General features: G+C 39.4%; 1 protein-coding gene across 1 annotated transcript; it reads left to right on the forward strand.

Moving 5' to 3' along the window:
- LOC106991959 (large ribosomal subunit protein P2-like) lies at positions 1-26,464 on the forward strand. Its single transcript, XM_042241968.1, has 3 exons — positions 1-379; positions 5,206-5,325; positions 26,313-26,464. The coding sequence occupies exons 1-3, from the start codon at positions 1-3 to the stop codon at positions 26,462-26,464; spliced, it is 651 nt and encodes a 216-aa protein (XP_042097902.1).

Consider the following 26,464-nt stretch of genomic DNA (forward strand, 5'->3'; position numbering starts at 1 on the left):
ATGCGTTACCTCAGCTCCTATTTGTTGACCGCCCTCGGGGGCAATTCCTCTCTCAGGGCCAAGGAAATCAAAAAGATCCTGGACGGCATCGGCATCAAGGCAGATGATGACCAGCTCAATAAGGTCATCAGTGAGCTGAACAGAAAGAACATTGAGGACGTCATTGCCCAGGGTATCGGCAAGCTGGCCAGTGTGCCTGCTGGTGGGGCTGTGGCTGTCTCTGCTGCCCCAGGATCTACAGCACTTTTTGCGGGTTCTGCTCTAGCTGCAGCAGAGAAGAAGGAGGAGAAGAAGGAAGAGTCAAAGGAGTCAGATGACGACATGGGGTTTGGCTTGTTTGACAAGAGTCCCACTCCCCTGCAAATAAAATCCTTTTTATGTAAAAAAAAAAAAGAGAGCCAATTGTGCACTTCTTTTCCCAACTCTGTGTTCATATCTTAGGTACTTACAAGAGCTCCTGACACATAGTACGTATACCATTGTTGTTTGGTCACTAAGTTGCGTCTGACTCTTTGTGACCCCATGAACTGTAGCCCACCAGGCTCCTCTGTCCATGGAATTTCCCAGACAAGAATACTGTATTGCTACCTTGAGAAAGAAAAAAAAAAAAAAAAGCTGGAGGAATCAGGCTCCCTGACTTCAGGTTATACTACAAACCTACAGTCATCAAAACAGTATGGTACTGGCACAAAAACAGACTAATAGATCAATGGAACAGGATAGAAAACCAGGAGATAAATCCACACACCTATGATCACTTGATCTATGATAAAGGAGGCCAGAATATACAATGGATCAAAGATAGCCTCTTCAATAAGTGCTGGTGGAAAAACTGAACAGCTGTATGGAAGAGTGAAATTAGAATAGTCTCCAACATCATAGACAAAAATAAACTCAAAATGGATTAAAGACCTAAATGTAAGGCCAGATACTATAAAACTCTTAGAGGAAAATAGGCAGAACACTCGCTGACATAAATTGCAGCAAGATCTTTTGTGACCCACCACCTAGAGTAATAAAAATAAAAAACAAAAATAAACAAACGGGAACTAATTAAACTTAAAAGCTTTTGCACAGTAAGTTCAGTTCAGTTCAGTCACTCAGTTGTGTCTGACTCTTTGTGACCCCATGAATAACAGCACGCCAGGCCTCCCTGTCCATCACCAACTCCCGGAGTTCACTCAAACACATGTCCATCGAGTCGGTGATGCCATCCAGCCATCTCATTCTCTGTCGTCCCCTTTTCCTCCTGCCCCCAATCCCTCCCAGCATCAGGGTCTTTTCCAATGAGTCAACTCTTCACATGAGGTAGCCAAAGTATTGGAGTTTCAGTTTTAGCATGATTCCTTCCAAAGAATACCCAGGACTGATCTCCTTTAGAATGGACTGGTTGGATCTCCTTGCAGTCCAAGGGACTCTCAAGAGTCTTCGCCAACACCACAGTTCAAAAGCATCACTTCTTAGGCACTCAGCTTTCTTCACAGTCCAACTCTCACATCCATTGGACCTTTGTTGGCAAAGTAATGTCTCTGCTTTTGAATATGGCTGGTCATAACTTTCCTTCCAAGGAGTAAGTGTCTTTCAATTTTATGGCTGCAGTCACCATCTGCAGTGATTTTAGACCCCCAAAAATAAAGTCTGACACTGTTTCCACTGTTTCCCCAAAGGAAACCATAAACTAAATGAAAAGACAACCCACAGAATGGGAGAAAATATCTGCAAACAAAGTGACTGACAAGGGATTCATCTCCAAAACATACAAACAGCTCATACAGCTCAGTAATAACAACAACAACAACAAAATAAAAAATAAAAAACTTGATGGAAGATCTAAAGAGACATTTCTCCAAAGAAGATATACAAATGGACAAAAAAAGATGAAAATATACTCAGCATCACTAATTATTAGAGAAATACAAATCAAAACCACAGTGAGTTTTTTGATGATGGCCATGTGACCAGTGTGAGGTAGTCAGAATGGCCATCATCCGAAAACCTAGAAACGGGACTTCCTTGGTGGTCCACTGGTTAAGAATTCACCTGCCAATGCAGGGGACATGGGTTTGATCCTTGGTTTAGGAAGAACCAACATGCAGTGCAGCAACTAAGCCCACATACCACAATTACAGAGCCCATACTCTAGAGCCTGTAAGCCACAACTACTGAGTCTGTATGCCTACAGCTATATTCTTCAACAAGAGAAGCCACCTCAATGAGAAGCCCATGTACTGCAACAAAGAGTAGCCCTCACTTGCTCCAACTAGAGAAAGCCTACATGCAACAAGGAAGACCTGGCATAGCCAAAAAAAAAAAAATTCTACAAACAATAAATGCTTTAGAGGGAGTGGAGAAAAGAGAACCTTTCTAGACTGTTGGTGGGAAAGAAAATTGGTGCAGCCACTATGTAGATCGGTATGAAGTTTCCTTAAAAAACTGAAAATAGAGTTACCATATGATCCAGCAATCTCACTCCTAGGCATATATCTAGAGAAAACCATAATTTGAAAAGATACATGCACCCCAATGTTCACTGCAACACTATTTATAATAGCCAGGACATGGAAGCAACCTAAATGTCCAACAGAGGACTGAATGGATAAAGACAATGTGATATATATATATATATATGATGTAATATTACTCAGCCATAAAAGGAATAAAATAATTGTCACTTACAGTAATACAGATGGACCCAGAGATTATCATACTGAGTGAAGCAAGTCAGGGAGACAAAGACAAATATCGAATGATATTGCTCATACGTGGAATCTAAAAAAATGGTACAAATGAACGTACTTACAAAAGAGAAATAGAGTTCAGTTCAGTTCCTCAGTCGCGTCTGACTCTTTGCAACCCCATGGACTGCAGCACACCAGGCCTCCCTGTCCATCACCAACTCCCGGAATTTACTCAAACTCATGTCCATTAAGTCGGTGATGCCATCCAACCATCTCATCCTCTGTCGTTCCCTTCTCCTCCTGCCCCCAATCTTTCCCAGCATCAGGGTCTTTTCAAATGAGTCAGTTCTTCTCATCAGGTGGCCAAAGTATTGGAGTTAGGCTTCAACATCAGTTCTTCCAATGAATACTCAGGACTGATCTCCTTTAGGATGGACTGGTTGGATCTCCTTGCAACCCAAAGGACTTGCAAGAGTTTTCTCCAACAGCACAATTCAAAAGCATCAATTCTTCTGTGCTCAGCTTTCTTTATAGTCCACCTCTCACATCCATACATGACTAATGGAAAAACCATAGCCTTAACTAGACGGATCTTTGTTGACAAAGTAATGTCTCTGCTTTTTAATACACTGTCTAGGTTGGTCATAACTTTCCTTCCAAGGAGTAAGCGTCTTTTAATTTCATGGCTGTAATCACCATCTGCAGTGATTTTGGAGCCCCCCAAAATAAACTCTGACACTGTTTCTACTGTTTCCCCATCTATTTGCTATGAAGTGATGGGACCAGATGCCATGATCTTCGTTTTCTGAATGTTGAGCTTTAAGCCAACTTTTTCAGTCTCTTCTTTCATTTTCATCAAGAGGCTCTTTAGTTCTTCACTTTCTGCCATAAGGGTTTTGTCATCTGCATATCCAAAGTTATTGATATTTCTCCCAGCAATATAGATTCCATCTTGTGCTTCATCTAGCCCAGCATTTCTCATGATGTACTCTGCATATAAGTTAAATAAGCAGGCTGACAATATACAGTCTTGACGTACTCCTTTTCCTATTTGGAACCAGTCTGTTTTTCCATGTCCACTTCTAACTGTTGCTTCCTGACTTGCATACAGATTTCTCAAGAGGCAGGTCAGGTGGTCTGGCATTCCCATCTCTTTCAGAATTTTCCACAGTTTGTTGTGAAATAGAGTTACATGTACAGAAAACAATCTTATGGTTACCAGGGGCAGAAAGTAGAGAGGGAAAAATTGGGAGATTGGGATTGATATATACACACTGCTGCTGCTGCTACTGCTACTAAGTCGCTTCAGTCATGTCCGACTCTGTGCGACCCCAGAGATGGCAGCCCACCAGGCTCCACCATCCCTGGGATTCTCCAGGCAAGAACACTGGAGTGAGTTGCCATTTCCTTCTCCAGTGCAGGAAAGTGAAAAGTGAAAGAAGTCGCTCAGTCGTCTCCGACTCTTTGCAACCCCATGGACTGCAGCCTACCAGGCTTCTCTGTCCATGGGATTTTCCAGGCAAGAGTACTGGAGTGGGGTGCCATTGCCTTCTCCAATATATACACTACTATATGTAAAATAGGTAACTAATAAGGACCTATTTTAGAGCATAGGGAACTCTACTCAATACTCTATAATGACCTATATGAGAAAAGAGTTTAAAAAGAGTGGTTTTTACACACACACACATGAAAACACACACACACGTATATAACTGATTCACTGTGCTATATCACAGAAAGTAACACAACATTGTAGATTAACTCTACTCCAGTTAAAAAAAAAAAGATATTGCCTGCTTAATTCTTCCAGTTGCACTGTAGTTGATTTTCTTCTGGTTATATTCAATTAAAATTAAAGTTCACAGTTTCTATTTTAAATATCAGCAGTTGATAGCGTTAAATGGTAGACTTGGAGTTCCTTTAAAACACTTTTATCCTGTCCCCAAATTTCTTTCTAATAACACTTATTAACTTTTAATTAAACATTTATGATTTTTATAATTTTAAGTAATATAATTTTAAACAAAAAGCCAATTTGATTAAATAAAATATATACATACATATCAATAAGAAATCAAAATTTCATTTTTTTGTCCCTTCAGATTTTATCTAATAAAGAGGTTCTTCTTTCACCCATGAGCTTTACTTTGTTTAAGGGTAGATAGAAATGGTGGTTTTTGGTAGAAAAGCCTAGAAGTTTCCTTCTTGTTACTGGAGCTATTAAGAGCCACAAACTGCTAAAATGAGCTCATTTACTTTAACATCATCCTCCAGATGTAGGGAGTTGGGGCAGTATGCAACAACAGCAACAGCTGCTGCTGTTTCCAGTAACAACGGAAGGAAGAAGAGCCTTTCTTTTGGCCTCTCCCATCTCTCTTTCCAGTTTTTTAAGGCCTCAGACTCAACCCTACTTGAGGCAAAATGCTCAGGGCCTTGAACTTAGCAAATCAAGGCTAAAGGGCTACACTATTATGAGTCCCAGAGGTATTTGTTTCTTAACATTCCCTTCTTTCTTTGTTTATAGTTTATAGCCTGCTGACTCCAAAAAGAGGACTTAAGATGCAGTATTTCATAGATCAGGAAATCCAGAGGCTCAAAGGAATGCACTTCCAATGTGGAAATTTCTGGCCTTTGCATGAGGGAGGTATTTGGGAGTAAGTCATACCACATAGGTAGCTGTTGGCCTTCCAGGTCATCAAACCTCACCCTGGGAAGATTTTTTAAAAATATAAAAAGTACTTGGAAAGTTACTGCAGGAAAACAGCAAAATCCACAGAGTAATCATGTACAATGCTTGCTCTCCAACATGCCCACCCACAGCTCTACCCAACTCTTGATTTTCTACTTTTTGCTTCCACATTTAGTTCTGACACAAAATGCTTTAGGAATGAATCTTCTCTTTCGCTCTGCTTCTAATCTGGACACTTGTACTTATCTTTAAGGGTCATACAGGTCCATGTTTGATCCCTATGATTATAAAAATTCACTCTGAGGGGTTGGAGACCAACAGGCAGAGGCAACACACAGATGTATAAGCCTGCAGGCCAATAGGAAGCAAAACCTACTCAAGTAGTGCCTTGGAAGACACTTGCCCTGCAAATAGGTTTTATTTACCATTTGAAACATGTAAAACCTAAAAATTAGTTTTATTGTTATTTTGCTGTTTTCTGTCCCACAAATAGCTTAGTGTTGAGAAAAAAAAAAATCTGTTTCTTTCTAAAATTTAACCTGAAATTAGCTTGGCTCTCTTAACTAGGACTGACAAAATGTTGGGTTGTGGAAGCAGAGAAGTCAGTATAAATTAGCAGAGTCAATGGGCCAGGAGAGAGTCTAGGCCTGACCATGGGTGAAGATCCTAGGTAAAGATTTATTAGCTGGTCTAGATGTGAAGAAAGCCTGAATCTGCTCTATACCAACTTTTATAAACACAGAATAGTTGAGATATTAGGTTATAAAAAGTATTCCTCTGGGTTTAACCAAAGAAGTATTTTGAAAAACGAATATATCAAATGGCAATTTGAATACTTCAAGTTTTTAGAAATCTCTCAACATTAATCTTATATTTAATGTTCATAAATGATTTAATGTTCTAATTAGTATAATTTTTCATGAATTGCTAAAAAAGCTTTTCTCTGATCCAGATTTCTGCATACAAGAAATTTATATAAATTGGCAGTTGTTCATTTCACAATAAGAAATACTTTTTTGAAGATGGTCCTGAGAAGCTACAAGATTCTGAATCTAAAATAAACTGTGCTTGTGATGGGTCTGTTAAGATTTTCTATTTCTTCCTGGTTCAGTTTTGGAAAATTGTACTTTTCTAAGAATTTGTCCATTTCTTCCACGTTGTCCATTTTATTGGCATACAACTGCTGATAGTAGTCTCTTATGATCCTTTGTATTTCTGTGTTGTCTGTTGTGATCTCTCCATTTTCATTTCTAATTTTATTGATTTGATTTTTCTCTCTTTGCTTCTTGATGAGTCTGGCTAATGGTTTGTCAATTTTATTTATCCTTTCAAAGAACCAGCTTTTGGCTTTGTTGATTTTTGCTATGGTCTCTTTTGTTTCTTTTGCATTTATTTCTGCCCTAATTTTTAAGATTTCTTTCCTTCTACTAACTCTGGGGTTCTCCAACTCTTCCTTTTCTAGTTGCTTTAGTTGTAGAGTTAGGTTATTTATTTGACTTTTTTCTTGTTTCTTGAGGTATGCCTGTATTGCTATGAACTTTCCTCTTAGCACTGCTTTTATAGACCCATCACAAGCACGGAAATTGATACTGTAATCAGAAATCTTCCAGCAAACAAAAGCCCAGGTCCAGATGGCTTCACAGCTGAATTCTACCAAAAATTTCGAGAAGAGCTAACACCTATCCTCCTCAAACTGTTCCAGAAAATTGCAGAGGAAGGTAAACTTCCAAACTCATTCTATGAGGCCACCATCACCCTAATACCAAAACCTGACAAAGATGTCACAAAAAAAGAAAACTACAGGCCAATATCTCTGATGAACATAGATGCAAAAATCCTCAACAAAATACTAGCAATCAGAATCCAACAACACATTAAAAAGATCATACACCATGACCAAGTGGGCTTTATCCCAGGGATGCAAGGATTCTTCAATATCCGCAAATCAATCAATGTAATTCACCACATTAACAAATTGAAAATAAAAACCATATGATTATCTCAATAGATGCAGAGAAGGCCTTTGACAAAATTCAACATCCATTTATGATAAAAACTCTCCAGAAAGCAGGAATAGAAGGAACATACCTCAACATAATAAAAGCTATCTATGACAAACCCACAGCAAACATTATCCTCAATGGTGAAAAATTGAAAGCATTTCCCTAAAGTCAGGAACAAGACAAGGGTGTCCACTTTCACTGCTACTATTCAACATAGTTCTGGAAGTTTTGGCCACAGCAATCAGAGCAGAAAAAGAAATAAAAGGAATCCACATTGGAAAAGAAGAAGTAAAACTCTCACTGTTTGCAGATGACATGATCCTCTACATGGAAAACCCTAAAGACTCCACCAGAAAATTACTAGAGCTAATCAATGAATATAGTAAAGTTGCAGGATATAAAATCAACACACAGAAATCCCTTGCATTCCTATACACGAATAATGAGAAAGTAGAAAAAGAAATTAAGGAAACAATTCCATTCACCATTGCAACGAAAAGAATAAAATACTTAGGAATATATCTACCTAAAGAAACTAAAGACCTATATATAGAAAACTATAAAACACTGATGAAAGAAATCAAAGAGGACACTAATAGATGGAGAAATATACCATGTTCATGGATTGGAAGAATCAATATAGTGAAAATGAGTATACTACCCAAAGCAATTTACAAATTCAATGCAATCCCTATCAAGCTACCAGCCACATTTTTCACAGAACTAGAACAAATAATTTCAAGATTTGTATGGAAATACAAAAAACCTCGAATAGCCAAAGCAATCTTGAGAAAGAAGAATGGAACTGGAGGAATCAACTTGCCTGACTTCAGGCTCTACTACAAAGCCACAGTCATCAAGACAGTATGGTACTGGCACAAAGACAGACATATAGATCAATGGAACAAAATAGAAAGCCCAGAGATAAATCCACACACATATGGACACCTTATCTTTGACAAAGGAGGCAAGAATATACAATGGAGTAAAGACAATCTCTTTAACAAGTGGTGCTGGGATAACTGGTCAACCACTTGTAAAAGAATGAAACTAGATCATTTCCTAACACCGCACACAAAAATAAACTCAAAATGGATTAAAGATCTAAATGTAAGATCAGAAACTATAAAACTCCTAGAGGAGAACATAGGCAAAACACTCTCAGACATAAATCACAGTAGGATCCTCTATGATCCACCTCCCAGAATTCTGGAAATAAAAGCAAAAATAAACAAATGGGATCTAATTAAAATTAAAAGCTTCTGCACAACAAAGGAAACTATAAGCAAGGTGAAAAGACAGCCTTCTGAATGGGAGAAAATAATAGCAAATGAAGCAACTGACAAACAACTAATCTCAAAAATATACAAGCAACTTATGCAGCTCAATTCCAGAAAAATAAACGACCCAATCAAAAAATGGGCCAAAGAACTAAATAGACATTTCTCCAAAGAAGACATACGGATGGCTAACAAACACATGAAAAGATGCTCAACATCACTCATTATTAGAGAAATGCAAATCAAAACCACAATGAGGTACCACTTCACACCAGTCAGAATGGCTGAGATCCAAAAATCTGCAAGCAATAAATGCTGGAGAGGGTGTGGAGAAAAGGGAACCCTCCTACACTGTTGGTGGGAATGCAAACTAGTACAGCCACTATGGAGAACAGTGTGGAGATTCCTTAAAAAATTGCAAATAGAACTACCTTATGACCCAGCAATCCCACTGCTGGGCATACACACCGAGGAAACCAGAATTGAAAGAGACACATGTATCCCAATGTTCATCGCAGCACTGTTTATAATAGCCAGGACATGGAAACAACCTAGATGTCCATCAGCAGATGAATGGATAAGAAAGCTGTGGTACATATACACAATGGAGTATTACTCAGCCGTTAAAAAGAATTCATTTGAATCAGTTCTGATGAGATGGATGAAGCTGGAGCCGATTATACAGAGTGAAGTAAGCCAGAAAGAAAAACACCAATACAGTATACTAACACATATATATGGAATTTAGGAAGATGGCAATGACGACCCTGTATGCAAGACAGGGAAAGAGACACAGATGTGTATAACGGACTTTTGGACTCAGAGGGAGAGGGAGAGGGTGGGATGATTTGGGAGAATGACATTCTAACATGTATACTATCATGTGAATTGAATCGCCAGTCTATGTCTGACGCAGGATGCAGCATGCTTGGGGCTGGTGCATGGGGATGACCCAGAAAGTTGTTATGGGGAGGGAGGTGGGAGGGGGGTTCATGTTTGGGAATACATGTAAGAATTAAAGATTTTAAAATTTAAAAAATAAAAAACTAAAATAAAAAAAAAAAATAAAATAAAATAAAATAAACTGTGTTCAGTACAATGTTACTGTTATTGTTGTTGGATACTCCTAATTGTTGGAGGGTTCTTCCATAATTTAATTCTAATACATTCACTGCTTGTATATGAGATACACAGTAACCTAAAGAGAACCAAACATCCCCAAATACTGTAATTTTGTCATTTAAAGAATGCTATATAAATGGCATCATATAGTGTTAACATTTTGGGATTGGCTTTTTCTACTTAGCCTAATTTCCAGGAAATTCATCTGGGTAGGTACATATAGCTATAGTTTGTTCTCTTTTTCTATGACTCTATTTCTGTTTTGCTATGTTTGTTCATTTGTTTTTTAGATTCCACATATAAGTAAAATGATTCAATATTTGTCTTTCTTGGTCTGACTTATTTTACTTAGCATAATACCCTCTAAGTCTATTCATGTTGTTACAAATCATAAGATTTCATTCATTCTTATTTATTTTTTTGATTCTTTGGCCCATTTTTTGATTAATATTCCTCTGTGTGTGTGTGTGTGTGTGTGTGTGTGTGTGTGTGTGTGATTTTATCATCCTGTGGTCATGTATGGATGTGAGAGTTGGACTATGAAGAAGGCTGAGCACCGAAGAATTGATGCTTTTGAACTGTGGTGTTGGAGAAAACCCTTGAGAGCCCCTTGGACTGCAGAGAGATCCAACCAGTCCATTCTGAAGGGGATCAGCCCTGGGATTTCTTTGGAAAGAATTATGGTAAAGCTGAAACTCCAGTACTTTGGCCACCCTTGCGAACAGTTGACTCATTGGAAAAGACTCTGATGCTGGGAGGGATTAAGGGCAGGAGGAGAAGGGGACGACAGAGGATGAGATGGCTGGATGGCATCACTGACTCAATGGACATGAGTCTGAATGAACTCCGGGAGTTGGTGATGGACAGGGAGGCCTGGCAGGCTGTGATTCATGGTGTCGCAAAGAGTTGGACACGACTGAGTGACTGAACTGAACTGAACTGAGGTAGGAAGGAAGATTACTGATTTGAGACTTGTCGTCTTTTCTAATATTAATAGAACCATTCAGTGGTATAAATTTCTCTCTCAGCACCACTTTAGCTGTGGTGAACATATTTTTGATTTTTTATGTTTTCATTTGTAACGAGTTCTATGTATTTTTAAAAATTTCTTTGAGACTTCTTTTTAATTCATGGATTACTTAGAAGTATGGACTTACTCTGCCTCATCGTAAATGGTTGAAGTGGAAGTTCATCTGACCCCTTGACCCTGCTGACACTTTCCTGGCAAAAATGGAACACCAACTCTTACTGCCTTGTTGTCTTTGAGTGGAAGTGTAATTGCAGCTTCCCCTAAACCTTACTAACACCAGGGAGAGGGGAAGCCAAGGGATGATTTACAATGATTTGTTGTTGTAGGATGAGAACAATAGCTCACCTCCCAGCTGGACTCCAGTGAAAGTCAGTTGGAGTGGTATGATTTCTCCGTTGGTGTTTAACTGGAGTAGGGAGGTTACTGCTAAAAAGGTTTTCTGTTGCTAGGTTGCCCCTTTTCCCAATCCTTTGGGAAACCGTAATAGGCTTTTCTTGGAGCTTTTTTGTTTGTGCCTGTTGGTGGTTCAGATTAGAGGCTTCTATATCATCTGAGACATATGGGAGACAATAGAAAAGCCAGGGAACTTAACCACTGTCTTTATTTCAGCCCTAAGTCCTTAGGCAATGTGCCTTCTTTTTTCCACTTTTCAGTCTTCCTATGCTTGTTTGTTATGTTACATCCAGGGATTTTTAGGTATAAAAGAGAGGACCTGGAAGGAATGGGACTGTTCCATCTTGACTGGAACCAGAAATCTATGACAAGTTTTTGATGATGTGAAGTGTCAGTCAGTCAGTCATGTTTGATTCTTTGTGACCCCATGGACTGTAGCCTGCCAGGCTCCTCTGTCCTTGGAATTCTCCAGGCAAGAATACTGGAGTGGGCAGCCATTCCCTTCTCCAGGGGATCTTCCCAAGCCAGGGATCGAACCAAGGTTTCCTGCATTGCAGGTGAATTCTTTACTGTTGGAGCAACCATGGAAGCCCTCAAGGGTTCTTGTGCATGAAAAGTTGGGAGACATTACTGTAGTATATTGTCAGATGTTTTCCCTGTGTATAGATTTTTGTGTATTTTTCTTTAAAAATTATTTGATTAGACTACATATATGACTTTTATATGTCCTTTTAATATTATAACAAGTAATTTTCAATTCTTTCATAATCTCCTCATAAGCATAATGTTAATGGCTAATTGAATCATCCTTCTAGTATAGCTACATAGGTTGTTTCTACTTTTTCACCATTACAAATAACATTATAATAAATGTATATGAACAAAGAGCTTTTCTTTAGTTCAGGTTATTTTCTTGGTTTATATGCCTATAAATTAAATTATTATGGTAAGGCATAAACATTAAAGTCAATTGGCATAATATATTTTAATTTTTATTGTATTATGACAAGGGAGCACCCCCTTTTCACCTAAAGCCCAGCTTTACCTAAAGACCAATTGAAATGTCTTTCTGAACTGAGGTAAAATTGTTTTATGTAAACTACATTGGAAAAGTTGATATGAAATGTAGAAAATTGCCCTAATCCAAGGGAATCATTATTCAGTTCAAAAACAACAACAACAACAAAACAGTGTGTGGCTACTTCAAAATCCTCAGGAAATATGCCTGACACATTCTTTGAAGTGATTCAGAGTTTGAAACAGGTAAAATGGTAGCTGTCTATGTTATTCACCATGGGTGATACCAAGGAAACAGAGGCAATATCTTGTGCATCTGTGTTTGTTAGGACAAAGGGGTTGCCTGGTGCCATTTCACAGTCTCTCTCTCTCTCTCTCTCTCTCTCTCAGGTAACATGACTTTCTAGAAAACTTTAAGTTTTAAAACCACACAAACCTAAGTTCAAATCCAATCAATTCCAAATCCTCTCAGGGTATCAATTTTCTCACCTGTATACTCATTTTATAAAGTTACTTTAATGATTTACTTAACTGAAACAGGTATGTGAATGTTGCATCATAGTATCCAGCATGTTTTACAAAGAATATTCTAGAGCAAGCCTCCTACACTGAATGCTAGTGAGAGCAGGTGTAAAACTGCTAAAATCCAAGGATTTGCTCCATCATTTGACCTACTTATTGTTCTAGTATCTTCCATTTGCCTCTCCAAATCCCTTTTACCCCTTTCATACCCAGCTCTATACCCCAAGGGAACACAAACTGAAGCAATGCCCTGGAGAACAGCTGAAGATCTTTTGGGTTTGGGGCCATTCTGCCTTCTCTTGCTGGTGTCTTCTCTCTTCTCATGTAGTAAAACCCACAACTCTATGGAAGACATCAACACCGAGGAAAAATTCTAGATTGAGATTCAAGGGACAGTTCCCCAAAGCCCTATAGGACTGAGCTAACAAGGGAGCTGCTGCAGAACCAGGGAATCACAGCTGTCAGTTCCAGAATCCTATAGCCTATGTCACAACTCATTTCCCAATTCAGGTTTCACATGAGAGTGTTTAATTGGTGGACCACAAATCACACTCAGAATCCTAGCTGCAAGGGGGTTTTACAGTCTTTGCAGTACAAAAAGACATACTAGGAAAAGGTCGGAATGGAACAGTGAGCCACTCCTGAGCATCTGCTACAGTATGCCATCAAGCTCATGCTACAGTATGCCATCAAGCTCAAGCAGTTGGTGATGGCCTTTCCTTGGCATCTGAAAAGTCTGGGAGAAAGTACAACTATAGGTTGAAGCTTATAATTAATGAAAGAGTCCATAAATGGAACGAAAGGAGTTGACTGCAAACCTCAAAAGAAGGCATATGAAAATCATCTTAAAGATATCAAATGTAAAGATCTTCACGAATGCAATCTTTCTAAATAATGTAGTCTCTGCCCCCTTTCCTGATGCTAGAAAGGAGGCTACAGCAAAATACCTTAATACACACACTAACAGGGAGACAATTTCAGGACCTGGATCTGGGCTATGCACTCTGGTAGGTCTGTGCAGCATAGGAGATGGAGCTGGTAATTACTCTGCATGAAGATGTCTCCCCCAGTGATGCTGTAGGTAACCAGCATAGTTCCTCCTCTGCTGCTAATACTTTGGAAAAGAAAATAAGTACAAAATTTTTTTTTAATTTCAGTTTAATAATTTTGTTCCAAGCTTACAAAAATAAGCAAGGAATTGTTGGAGTTATCCCAGAAAAACATTTGACAATTAGTAAAGTAAGATAACTAAAGAACAACTGCAATTCCGGTGAACATGACTTAGGACCACAACATGATTATTAAATAAAATTAAACAATCACATGTATGTACTCTATTTGGAGCAAAAGCTTTTAGGGGGGAACCATTGCTCAGCCTAGAATGACATTTCCTAAAGTGGGTTTCCAAGGATTCTAATAGTGCTTTTTGGTGTTGTCAGTTTTTTATTAATGATAACAAAATCCTCCCATTGCAGTATGCCTGCACCTTTGTGATATGACTCTGTCCTTTCTCCCACCCGGAGATTCTATTTATCCATCCCTTTAGATATGGGCTGGACCTGACTTGCTTTGACCAATAGAATGTGGCAGAAGTGATTTTTTTCATGAGTTCCAAAGCCTCGGCTTTAAGAAGCCATGTAACTTGCACCTTCTCCATCTTGAACACTGCCCTGAGGCTACCTAAGGAAACCAGTTTAACCTAGTAAAGGATGAGAGCCCACATGGAGGGTAACAGGCCAGCACCAACTACCAGGCATATGACCGAGGCCATCTCAGACATTCCTATCCAGCCAACCTTACAACAGAATGCCACTTGAGAAATAAGTCCAACAGAACAGCTCAATTGACCCACAGAATCATGAGAAATAATACATTGATGTTTTAATCCAAAAATTAAAAAAGACTTCCCTTAGTTGTCCTCTTAGAGTTACTTTTATGATAAGATCCAGGTTCATTAATTTCATTTCTAAGGTCCATCATAACATGTTCCTTATAATACAGACCCTGAAAATCTCCACTAAGAGCTTAGATTCTGTTTATGATTCTATGTAATGGGAAATGTTCGCCTGTTTTCCTTAAGAAAGAACTGGAAAACATGGGAAGCTGTTTAGGCTGCTATCATCATTTGTATAATTACAAAACTCAACAAAGCAGCTGCCAGTGTGCAAAACAGCTGCCAATGTGCAGTCTGACAAAGGGAGCCTATCACACACAGAGTGTTTTCTGGAGAATTCACAGAGAGCTGTGCTGGGGTGTGTAGGGCAGTCTGCAGAGTTGTATGCCACAAGCTATTGCCAACAGCTGCCTCTGCTGGAATCTATGCCTGCTCTCTCTCTCTCTCCCTCTTCCTCTCCTTCCCTCTCTCTCTCTCTCTCTCTCTCTCTCTCTCTCTCTCTCTCTCTCTCTCTCTCTCTCTCTCTCTCTCTCACACACACACACACACACACACATACACACACACACAGAAAGAGAGAAACAGAAGCTTGCTTTATGTTTTCACACAGAGAGGCTTTCTTTTGAATTGATTTTTGTTTAAAGATTGTCCTAGAAAATGTCCTCAAACTAATGTCTTGAAAAATAAATAACAAGGTATAAATTCTGCAATTGCCACTCTCCACACCCATAAAACTCTGTTAGCACCCATTTGGATGATATGTTTCCTTGCTGAACCTTGCTTTTCTTACTATATGAAAGTATGCCCCATCTGAAAAGGAAGTGGGGAGGTGTCCCAGAGAACACCCCAAAACATCATGGGTTACTGGGTGATAATGCCTTCTCCTACCATTGGTTTCCTCTTCTCACATAATTAAGCCCATAGCCACTTCTTTCTCTTGGAACTATGGGTGGGGATAATTTACTGAGGGCTTCCCTAGTGGCTCAGAGGTAAAGAATCTGACTGTCAGTGCAGGAGACATGGGTTTGATCCTGGTTTGGAACAATCCCCTGCAGAAGGGAATGGCTACCCACTCTGGTATTCTTGCCTGGGAAATCCCAAGGATAGAGGAGCCTGGCAGGCCACAGTTGCAAAGAGTTGGACGCAACTTAGCAACTAAACAACAACAACAAATTTATTGAATGATGAAGCAGTTGGAAATAACAGCAATCAAGATCCATCACAAAACTTGGGGTTATCAAAGGAAACTCCCATGTGAAAAAGTCTGAGGAATGAATGAAATGTTTTACCTTCCTTGGAGGTATCCTGCCTTATCTCCCTAGCTTTATCTCTAGCCACTCTTTCCCAAATCTCTGAGCTTACCTATTGCACTGTACTCTTGCTTCTTATGTGGCCTCAGAAGAAATAACATGAATTTGATCAGGATAGCTTGTAGTCATAGACAAAACCCTAACCTTGGTTTAAATCCATCTTGCCACCTACAGTGTGCCTAAACATGATTGGAAAAAGGTATGCAGGTGAGCTCATTTTAGATTTAGGACTATAAGCCACGCGCAGATATTCAGTGCTGCCTGGCAGTCCTATTATACTTGCTGCTGCTGCTGCTTAGTCGCTTCAGTCATGTCCAACCCTTTGCGACCCTATGAACTGCAGCCTGCCAAGCTCCTCTGTCCATGGGTTTCTCTAGGCAAGAGTACTAGAGTGGGTTGCCATGCCCTCTTCCAGGGGATCTTCCCAACTGAGGGATTGAACCTGGGTCACCTGCAGATTCTTTACCACTGAGCCACCAGGGAAGCCCCCTATTATACTTATCAAAGGTCAAATCATTCTCCCATTATTTAAGATGCTATGTCATGCTATTGCCTCCTGCCTCACAACTTCAACACCTTTTCCTTACTCTTAACTTTTAGCTCATGACTTTATTTCCTGTTTCACTGAAAAATCAGTCACAAAGAGTTCTCACTTGCACATGCTTCACCATCATGTCTTTCAATTTCATTGTGTAAGCAGGGAGGGTAAGAGGTCCTGAGAGAAAGAGAATCAGGTTTGGCTTTCTTGACAGGAAAGACACCATTTTTAGCCTAAGCCATTTTGGGATCTAAGCCTGGCCACAATGCTTGCACTTAAAATGGTCTCAGTAATTAATCAAAATCACTGCAGACGGTGATTGCAGCCATGAAATTAAAAGACCTTTACTCCTTGGAAGAAAAGTTATGACCAACCTGGACAGCATATTAAAAAGCAGAGACATTACTTTGCCAACAAAGGTCCGTCTAGTCAAGGCTATGGTTGAGTCCCTTGGACTGCAAGGAGATCCAACAAATCCATCCTAGGGGAGATCAGTCCTGGGTGTTCATTGGAAGGACTGATGTTGAGGCTAAAACTCCAATACTTGGGCCACTTGATGTGAAGAGCTGACTCATTGGAAAAGACCCTGATGCTGGGAAAGACTGAGGACAGGAGGAGAAGGGGATGACAGAGGATGAGACGGTTGGATGGCATCACCAACTCAATGGACATGAGTTTGGGTAAAATCCAGGAGTTGGTGATGGACAGGGATGCCTGGCGTGCTGCAATTCATGGGGCTGCAAAGAGTCGAACGTGACTGAGCAACTGAACTGAACTGAATTAATTATCTCAAGGGGACAAAATAATGCAGAAACAAACGACTGTTATTAAGTAAGAGAAGTAACAATAGCAAAGATAATGTATCAGTTGTAAAGACTCCCTCTTGTATTTCAATGGTAAAGACTGAACTACCAGATCAACGGGAACCTAAGGGATGATGGTATTGACCTTTTCTGACCCTCGTGACTTCAGTCAACAAAAGCTTGGACTGTGGACTGCTCAAGCCCCTTCAAGAATATGCATGTACCCTTAGTTTAAAACTTCCCCAGTTTTAACAGCTTTGCTGTTCAGGAGATTTTACTTTGGGGGAAGATCTCCAGTGTTCCCCTTACTTGCTGCAAGCAATAAATCCTTTCTCTTCCCACTCTTTGGCTTGGTTCTTTCATTTGTCTCGACACTCACCAAGAGGTGAACTCAGGTTTTGGATCACGATTGCATCTACAGCCATATACTCTGCCTTCTCTTCAGTTATAAAAGATAAACTGTCTAGCTGCTATGTTGATGTATTGTTACCAATAACCTTCTCACTATTTCAGGGATAATAGCTCTATAACTGTCCCTCTTTTCTCCTGCAGCATCTACTCTTCTATCATTTTCACCAGCTTTAATAAGTCCAATCATAAAAATCTACATTGTTTCATAATTAGGCACCACCTCACCCCAGTCAGAATGGCCATCATTGAAAAGTCTACAAATAAATGCTAGAGAGGATATGGAGAAAAAGGGAACCTTCCTACACTGTTAGTGAGAGTGTAATTGGTACAGCCATTATAGAGAACAGTAGGGAGGGTCTTCAGGAAACTAAAAATAGAGTTGCCATATGATCCAGCAATTAAAACTCTTGGGCATATCCCTAGATGAAACTATAAATCAAAAAGATATATGCAGCACTATGTTCATAGCAGCACTCTTTACAATAGCCAAGACATGGAAACAACCTAAATGTCTGTCAACAGATGAATGGATAAAGAAGATACAGTATACATATACAATAGACTATTGCTCCACCATTAAAAAGAATGAAATAATGCCATTTGCAGCAACATGGATGGACCTAGAGATTATCATACCAAGCAAAATAAGTCTGGAAGAGAAAGATAATTACCATATGATACCACTTACATGTGGAATCTAAAATATGACACAAATGAACATATCTACAAAGCAGACACAGACTCCTAGACAGAGAGAACAGACTGTGGATGCTGAGGGGTAGGGGAGGAAAGGACTGGGAATTTGGGATTAGCAGACAGAAACTATCATATATAGGATGCATAAACAACAAATTCCTACTGTATAGCACAAGGAGCTATATTCAGTACCCTGTGACAAACCGTAATGAGAAAAAATATGAAAAAGAATATCAGCTCAGTTCAGTTCAGTCGCTCAGTCATGTCTGACTCTTTGTGACCCCATGAATCGCAGCACGCCAGCCCTCCCTGTCCATCACCATCTCCCGGAGTTCACTCAGACTCACGTCCATCAAGTCCGTGATGCCATGCAGCCATTTCATCCTCGGTCGTCCCCTTCTCCTCCTGCCCCCAATCCCTCCCAGCATCAGAGTCTTTTCCAATGAGTCAACTCTTCCCATGAGGTGGCCAAAGTACTGGAGCTTCAGCTTTAGCATCATTCCTTCCAAAGAAATCCCAGGGTTGATCTCCTTCAGAATGGACTGGTTGGATCTCCTTGCAGTCAAAGGGACTCTCAAGAGTCTTCTCCAACATCACAGTTCAAAAGCATCAATTCTTTGGCACTCAGCCTTCTTCACAGTCCAACTCTTACATCCATACATGACCACTGGAAAAACCATAGCTTTGACTAGATGGACCTTAGTCGGCAAAGTAATGTCTCTGCCTTTGAACATGCTATCTAGGTTGGTCATAACTTTTCTTCCAAGGAGGAAGCTTCTTTTAATTTCATGGCTGCAATCACCATCTGCAGTGATGTTGGAGCTCAAAAAAATAAAGTCTGACACTGTTTCCACTGTTTCCCTATCTATTTCCCATGAAGTGATGGGACTGGATGCCATGATCTTCATTTTCTGAATGTTGAGCTTTAAGCCAACTTTTTCACTCTCCTCTTTCACTTTCATCAAAAGGCTTTTTAGCTCCTCTTCACTTTCTGCCATAAGGGTGGTGTCATCTGCATATCTGAGGTTATTGATATTTCTCCCGGCAATCTTGATTCCTGCTTTTTTTTTTTTTTTCCAGTCCAGCATTTCTCATGACATACTCTGCATAGAAGTTATATAAGCAGGGTGACAATATACAGCCTTGATGCACTCCTTTTCCTATTTGGAACCAGTCTGTTGTTCCATGTCCAGTTCTAACTGTTGCTTCCTGACCTGCATACAGATTTTTCAAGAGGCAGGTTAGGTGGTCTGGTATTCCCATCTCTTTCAGAATTTTCCACAGTTGATTGTGATCCACACAGTCAAAGGCTTTGGCATAGTCAATAAAGCAGAAGTAGATGTTTTTCTGGAACTCTCTTGCTTTTTCCATGATCCAGCGGATGTTGGCAATTTGATCTCTGGTTCCTCTGCCTTTTTGAAAACCAACTTGAACATCAGGGAGTTCACGGTTCATGGTGAAGCCTGGCTTGGAGAATTTTGAGCATTACTTTACTAGCATGTGAGATGAGTGCAATTGTGCAGTAGTTTGAGCTTTCTTTGGCATTGCCTTTCTTTGGGATTGGAATGAAAGCTGACCTTTTCCAGTCCTGTGGCCACTGCAGAGTTTTCCCAATTTGCTGGCATATTGAGTGCAGCACTTTCACAGCATCATCTTTCAGGATTTGAAACAGCTCAACCGGAATTCCATCACCTCCACTAGCTTTGTTTGTAGTGATGCATTCTAAGGCCCACTTGACTTCACATTTCAAGATGTCTGGCTCTAGATTAGTGATCACATCATCGTGACTATCTGGGTTGTGAAGATCTTTTTGGTACAGTTTTGTGTATTCTTGCCACCTCTTCTTAATATCTTCTGCTTCTGTTAGGTCCATACCATTTCTGTCCTTTATCGAGCCCATCTTTGCATGAAATGTTCCCTTGGTATCTCTAATTTTCTTGAAGAGATCTCCAGTCTTTCCCATTCTGTTGTTTTCCTCTATTTCTTTGCATTGATCGCTGAAGAAGGCTTTCTTATCTCTTCTTGCTCTTCTTTGGAACTCTGCATTCAGATGCTTATATCTTTCCTTTTCTCCTTTGCTTTTCGCCTCTCTTCTTTTCACAGCTATTTGTAAGGCCTCCGCAGACAGCCATTTTGCCTTTTTGCATTTCTTTTCCATGGGGATGGTCTTGATCCCTGTCTCCTGTACAATGTCACGAACCTCATTCCATAGTTCATCAGACACTCTATCTATCAGATCTAGGCCCTTAAATCTATTTCTCACTTCCACTGTATAACCATAAGGGATTTGATTTAGGTCATACCTGAATGGTCTAGTGGTTTTCCCTACTTTCTTCAATTTAATTCTGAATTTGGTAATAAGGGGAATAGAAAAAGAATATATATATATATATATATATATATATATATATATATGTATATGTATATATGTATAACTGAATCTCTGTGAAGAGATTAAGAAGAGGTAGTGAGAAAACTCAGATGACAGATTTTATTTTGTTGGGCTCCACAATCATTGTGAACAGTGACTGCAGCCATGAAATTAAAAGATGCTTGCTCCTTGGAAGGAAAGCTATGACAAACTTAGACAGCATGTTAAAAAGTGGAGACATCTCTTTGCCAGCAAAGGTCTGTATAGTCAAAAGTATGTTTTTTCCAGTAGTCATGTACAGATGTAAGAGTTGGTCCATAAAGAAGGCTGAGCACCAAAGAATTGATGCTTTTGAACTGTGGTGCTGGAGAAGACTCTTTAGACCCCTTGGACTGCAAGGAGATCAAACCAGTCAATCCTAAAGGAAATCAACCTTGAATATTTATTGGAAGGACTGCTGCTGAAGCTGAAGCTCTAATTGTTTGGACACGTGATGTGAAGAGCTGACTCACTGGAAAAGACCCTGATGCTGTGAAAGACTGAAGGCAAAAGGAGGAATGGGCAGAGGATGAGATGGTTAGATACCATCACCAACTCAATGGACATGGATTTGAGCAAACTCAGTCTTCCCTAGTAGCTCAGTTGGTAAAGAATCTGCCTGCAATGCAGGAGACTGGTTCAACCTCTGGGTCAGGAATATCCACTGGAGAAGGGACAGGCTACCCACTCCAGTATTCTTGGGCTTCCCTAGTCGCTCAGCTGGTAAAGGATATGCCTGCAATATGGGAGACCTGGGTTCGATCCCTGGGTTGGGAAGATCCCCTGGAGAAGGGAAAGGCTACCCACTCCAGTATTCTGGCCTGGAGAATTCCATGGCCTGTATAGTCCATGGGATTGCAAAGGGATTGCAAAGAGCTGGACACAACTGAGCGACTTTCACTTCACTTCAGGGAGGTAGTAGAGGACAGAGGAGCCTGGCGTGCTGCAGTCCATGGGATCACAAAGAATCAGACACAACTTAGTGACTGAACAACAATAACAACATACCTGAGTCATTTGGTGTATGGCAGAAACTAAACACAACATTGTAAATCGACTATACATCAATAAAATTGTTTTTTAAATCTCCACTGTTTCAACATTCCCTCACCATTTCATTATTCCACTTGACAGCTAAAGTCTTCGAAAATGTTGCCCATACAGTCTTCAGTTCTTTCCTTCCAAATGCTCCTTGAGCCTAATACAACATGGTTTTTGTTATCAACATTTCAATGAAATTTGCCTCTTCCCAAGTCCCTTCCAAATTGCCAGATCCAATGTCAATCCTCAGTTGTTATGTTCCTTGAGCTCTTCATATCATTTGTCAAAGTTGATCATTCTCTCCTTCATGAAACTTTGTTTACTTGGCTTCCAGGACTGATATTGTTTCCATGATGTCTGCCTCTTCCAAGTCTCCTTTGTTATTTTCTTGTTCCATATTTCTATATATCATAATGCCCCTGAGTCAATCCTCATACATCTTCTATCTACATGCTCTCTCTAAATGATTTCATTACTTTAAATACAAATTATAAACTGATACCTCCCAAATGTTTCCAGATCCAATTATCTCCTGAGTTCCAGTTTCATATCTATTGCCTGCTCTTAGATTTCTAATGGACACCTCAAAATTAGCATGTTGAAAAATTAACCCTAGCTTCCCCTCCCCCAAACCTGCTCCTTCTTCAGTGTTCCCCATCTCAGCAAATGTTTTCCATGACAGTAAATGGCAGTGCTCTAGGCTGAATATTTGTGTCTCCCCCAAAATTCACATATTGAAATTCTAAGCCTTAATACTATGGTATTAGGAGCTGGGGTCTTTGGGAAGTGATTAGGTCACGAGAGTGGACCTTTCATGAATGGGATTAGTATGCTTATCAAAGAGACCTCAGAGAGGTCACTCACCCCTTCTGTCATGTGGGGACACAGCAAGAAGACAGCTGTTTATGAACCAAGAAGTGGGCCCTCACCAGACACTGAATCTGCCAACACTTGCATCTCACACTTTCCAGCCTCCAGAAATGTGAGAAATAAAATTTTGTTGTTTATAAACCATCATTCTATGGTATTCTGTTACAGCAGCCCAAACATTCTACGACAGGCACCATTATTCATCATTTGCTCAAGTCACAAAAGTTGTAGTCATCTTTTACTGTCTTACACACTACATCTAATCCCGTTAGCAAATCCTGTAGCTTCTACCACCACTCATCTCACCACTCCCACCAGTATACTCCAGGTCTCAGCAACCATGACCACTCATCTGGATTACTACAATAGTCCTCTGCCTTGTACTCTTATCTCACTACATTTCATTGTTCTGTAGTTTCCAGGATGACCCTTTAAAAAATATATGTCAGTGTATATCTTTCCCATGTTCAAAACCTTCTAGTGGTTTTCTAAAACACTTAGAAAAAAATCCAAAGTCTTTGTTGTAGCCTACAAAATCTGTCACTTCGTGGCCTCTTAATATTTCTCTGTCCTCATTTTCTGCCACTAGCTCTCTTTTCACTAAGCTCAAACCTGACATGGGCCTCCTGTTCTTCAATCACAACAAACATGTTCCCACCTGAGGGCCTTGACTTTCTCCCCTCTCAGAGACTGTCTTCCTCAGTATCTTCACATGACTCACTCTCTCACTTCGTTCAGGTCTCTGCTCAAATGTTACTGTCTTAAGTGGCATCACCCATAATTCATTCTCATGTACTGATTAATTTCCTTTTCATAAAACTTACCACTAACTAACGTTAAACTACGCAATTTTATTTTGTTCACTAGAATGACTATTTTACCTAATAGGTTTTCACTAAATACTGTTGTATTAATTAATCAATAACTTCCTGAAAAACCTTGTGAAAGAAGACTATGTTTGTCTTACTAGGGTCCGGTCAGTCCCTGGAGGAAGGATGTATGGGAACATCTATTTCCTTTGAGTAGAAGCTTCATCCCAAGTCCTAATGGGAAAGTCTAGGCACCACCAAGGCTTCCCTTACAATGATATTTGTAAATTAATTAAAATACATACACAACATAATCTAGAATACCTGGGCAGTCCCACTTTAAGGAGCAGTTCTGATTCCTACTTGACACAAATCACTATTTGAATGTACTCGGTGAATACATCATTTCAAACTCAGGTCAGAGGATTTAAGTATTTCAAACAGTTTCTGATTTGAATTTTAAAACAGTACTTCTATCTTTAAATGAAGAAATGTCTGACGTAGTACCTAATAATAAAGACTAATAAGCCAGACACCCTTTTAAAAAAGATTTGTCATGCTGATTAAACTGATAGGAGTCTTTGAAGACGTTTTTATTTGGCTGGGTGGAGCTGTCAGGCCTTCCTCTTCAATGTTCTGTTTGCTTTGCGTCCCAGGGACTTTTTTTCCCACAAGGATAATTGACGGTTTTTTCAACTAAACTCTAATACTGGTGCTCTTTCCACAATTCACAGGGACACTGTGAATTGCATCCCTGTGGGAAAAAAATTAGACTAATGGATGGGAATTTTTCGGTCTTAAAATTCTATCCATAAATTTTCCTCATAATGGCTGCTAGCAGAACTAGTAGTAGAAAAATTATAGAAGTGGCAGGAAAGGCAGACTAGTGTAGTAATTTACAAGCTTTTTATTTGCATGTGTGGTTGTGGCCATACACTGCAAATGTATGCCATGTTTACTTTGACTAAAACTTCTCCTAGTTCACATGACTGAGTTATGCATGTCAGGATTTTGTGTTTTTTCTCAAAGAGCACTATGATTCCCCAATCAATGCTTCACTATCTGAACCAAATTGACAATCTCCTCTTATAGAGAAGCAAACTAACATTTACTGAGAGCAGAATTTACCTTCTTATTTAAAACTTAAAAAAAAATTTAAATGGTTTATGACAACCACATTTCATAGATGTGGAAACTGAGAGTTTAGGAGTAGCAATTATCTATTGCAAGTCACAGAGAAGTAAAGTATAGAGAATCCAGTGTGTAAACACACATAGATGTGAATACATACCAAAATACCAGCTGCTTTGTGAGCCTGGCCTGTAGACACCAAAATAATGCCAAAGTTGTGTACTCGGCGCCCTTTTTCTTAACTTAATATTTTGAAAATACAAAAAATAAATAAAAATGAGAAAAGAACATAATGAATACCTGTAAACAATGTCTTTTCTCACATTCCCCCACCCCTAAATTTGGGTTTATTATATTCTCATAAATGTATTTTGATTGGCATTATACTGAATTCTTAGGTTGATGTTGGGACAATAACATATTTATAATTATGGAGTCTTCTCCATAAACATGGCTTGCTGTTGTTGCTGCTCATAAACATGGTGCTTCTTACCATTTCCTCAGGTTTCCCTTGAAGTCTTATAATAACAGCTTATATTTTTTCTTCATAAAGGTCATGTACATCCTTTGTTGGATCTACTGTTCTTCTTTTTAAACTGCTGCTGAAAATGGCACCCTTTAAAAATTACACTTTGGTCTAATTTTATTACTGATGGATAGAAATACAATTAATATTTAAACTCCACATATTGATCTTTTCTTTAGTGAATTTGCTTAACTTTCTTATCAATTCTAATAATTTTTCTAGCTGTTTTCTTGTATCTTCAGTATAGACAATTGCATATTCAACAGTGGTAGTTTTACTCCTTACTTTCCTATTCTAATAAATTTTATTCTCTTTTTAGAAAAAATTCTTGTCTTACTATGCTGGACTAGAATCTCCAGTGAAATGCTGAAATGAAACAAAGATAATGGTATCCTTTCTTGATCCTTATTTTAAAAATAAGGCTGCTAGCATTAACCTATTGAATATGATGTTTATTATGAAAGTTCCTAATAGATACTGTTAATCACGCAAAGAGTTGACTCATTGGAAAAGACTCTGATGCTGGGAAGGATTGGGAGCAGGAGGAGAAGGGGACGACAGAGGATGAGATGGCTGGATGGCATCACTGACTCGGTGGACGTGAGTCTGAGTGAACTCCGGGAGATGGTGATGGACAGGGAGGCCTGGCGTGCTGGGATTCATGGGGTCACAAAGAGTCGGACACGACTGAGTGACTGAACTGAATTGAATTGAATCAGGTTAAGAAAATTCTTCTGTATTATCAGTCTGTAAGAGATTTCTAAGTCATAAATACTGAATTCAGTCAAATGATTCTTCTGGTTCTATTGAGATAACAATATTTTTCCTTTATTCGTTTATTGTGTTGAATTACATTAATGGATTTTCTTAATGGTAAACCAATCTTGTGAAACTGGACTTTAAAAAGAAACTATTTCAGTCTCAGTTTTGGCTGAAGCCTCAACATTAAACAACACATTCCAATGTCCACCATGCAGGTCTTGTAAAAGAGGTAGTTGTAAACTGATTTTGTGACCCTTAGCTGACCACCAATCCCCACATCTAAAAGAAGGTGGAAAGGCCAAGAGAGGGCTTGGAAATTAGGAGAGGAATTGGAAGAAAGCTGTAGGCATTCTATGCATCTAACTTTCTCCCAGTGAAAGGGTGTGGGAGCAGCGTTCACGTTCACCTTGTGCTAGGGAAAGGAACTTCGGTGGAACTACTTGAAGATTTGATATGTGTCACCCAGATCTCAGAAGACACAGAAGTACACCAGTTATCAACTCCACTTGAGAAATATGAAGAATAG

The sequence above is a fragment of the Ovis aries genome, chromosome X (genome assembly GCF_016772045.2).
Source record: "Ovis aries strain OAR_USU_Benz2616 breed Rambouillet chromosome X, ARS-UI_Ramb_v3.0, whole genome shotgun sequence".
Lineage (NCBI taxonomy): Eukaryota > Metazoa > Chordata > Mammalia > Artiodactyla > Bovidae > Ovis > Ovis aries.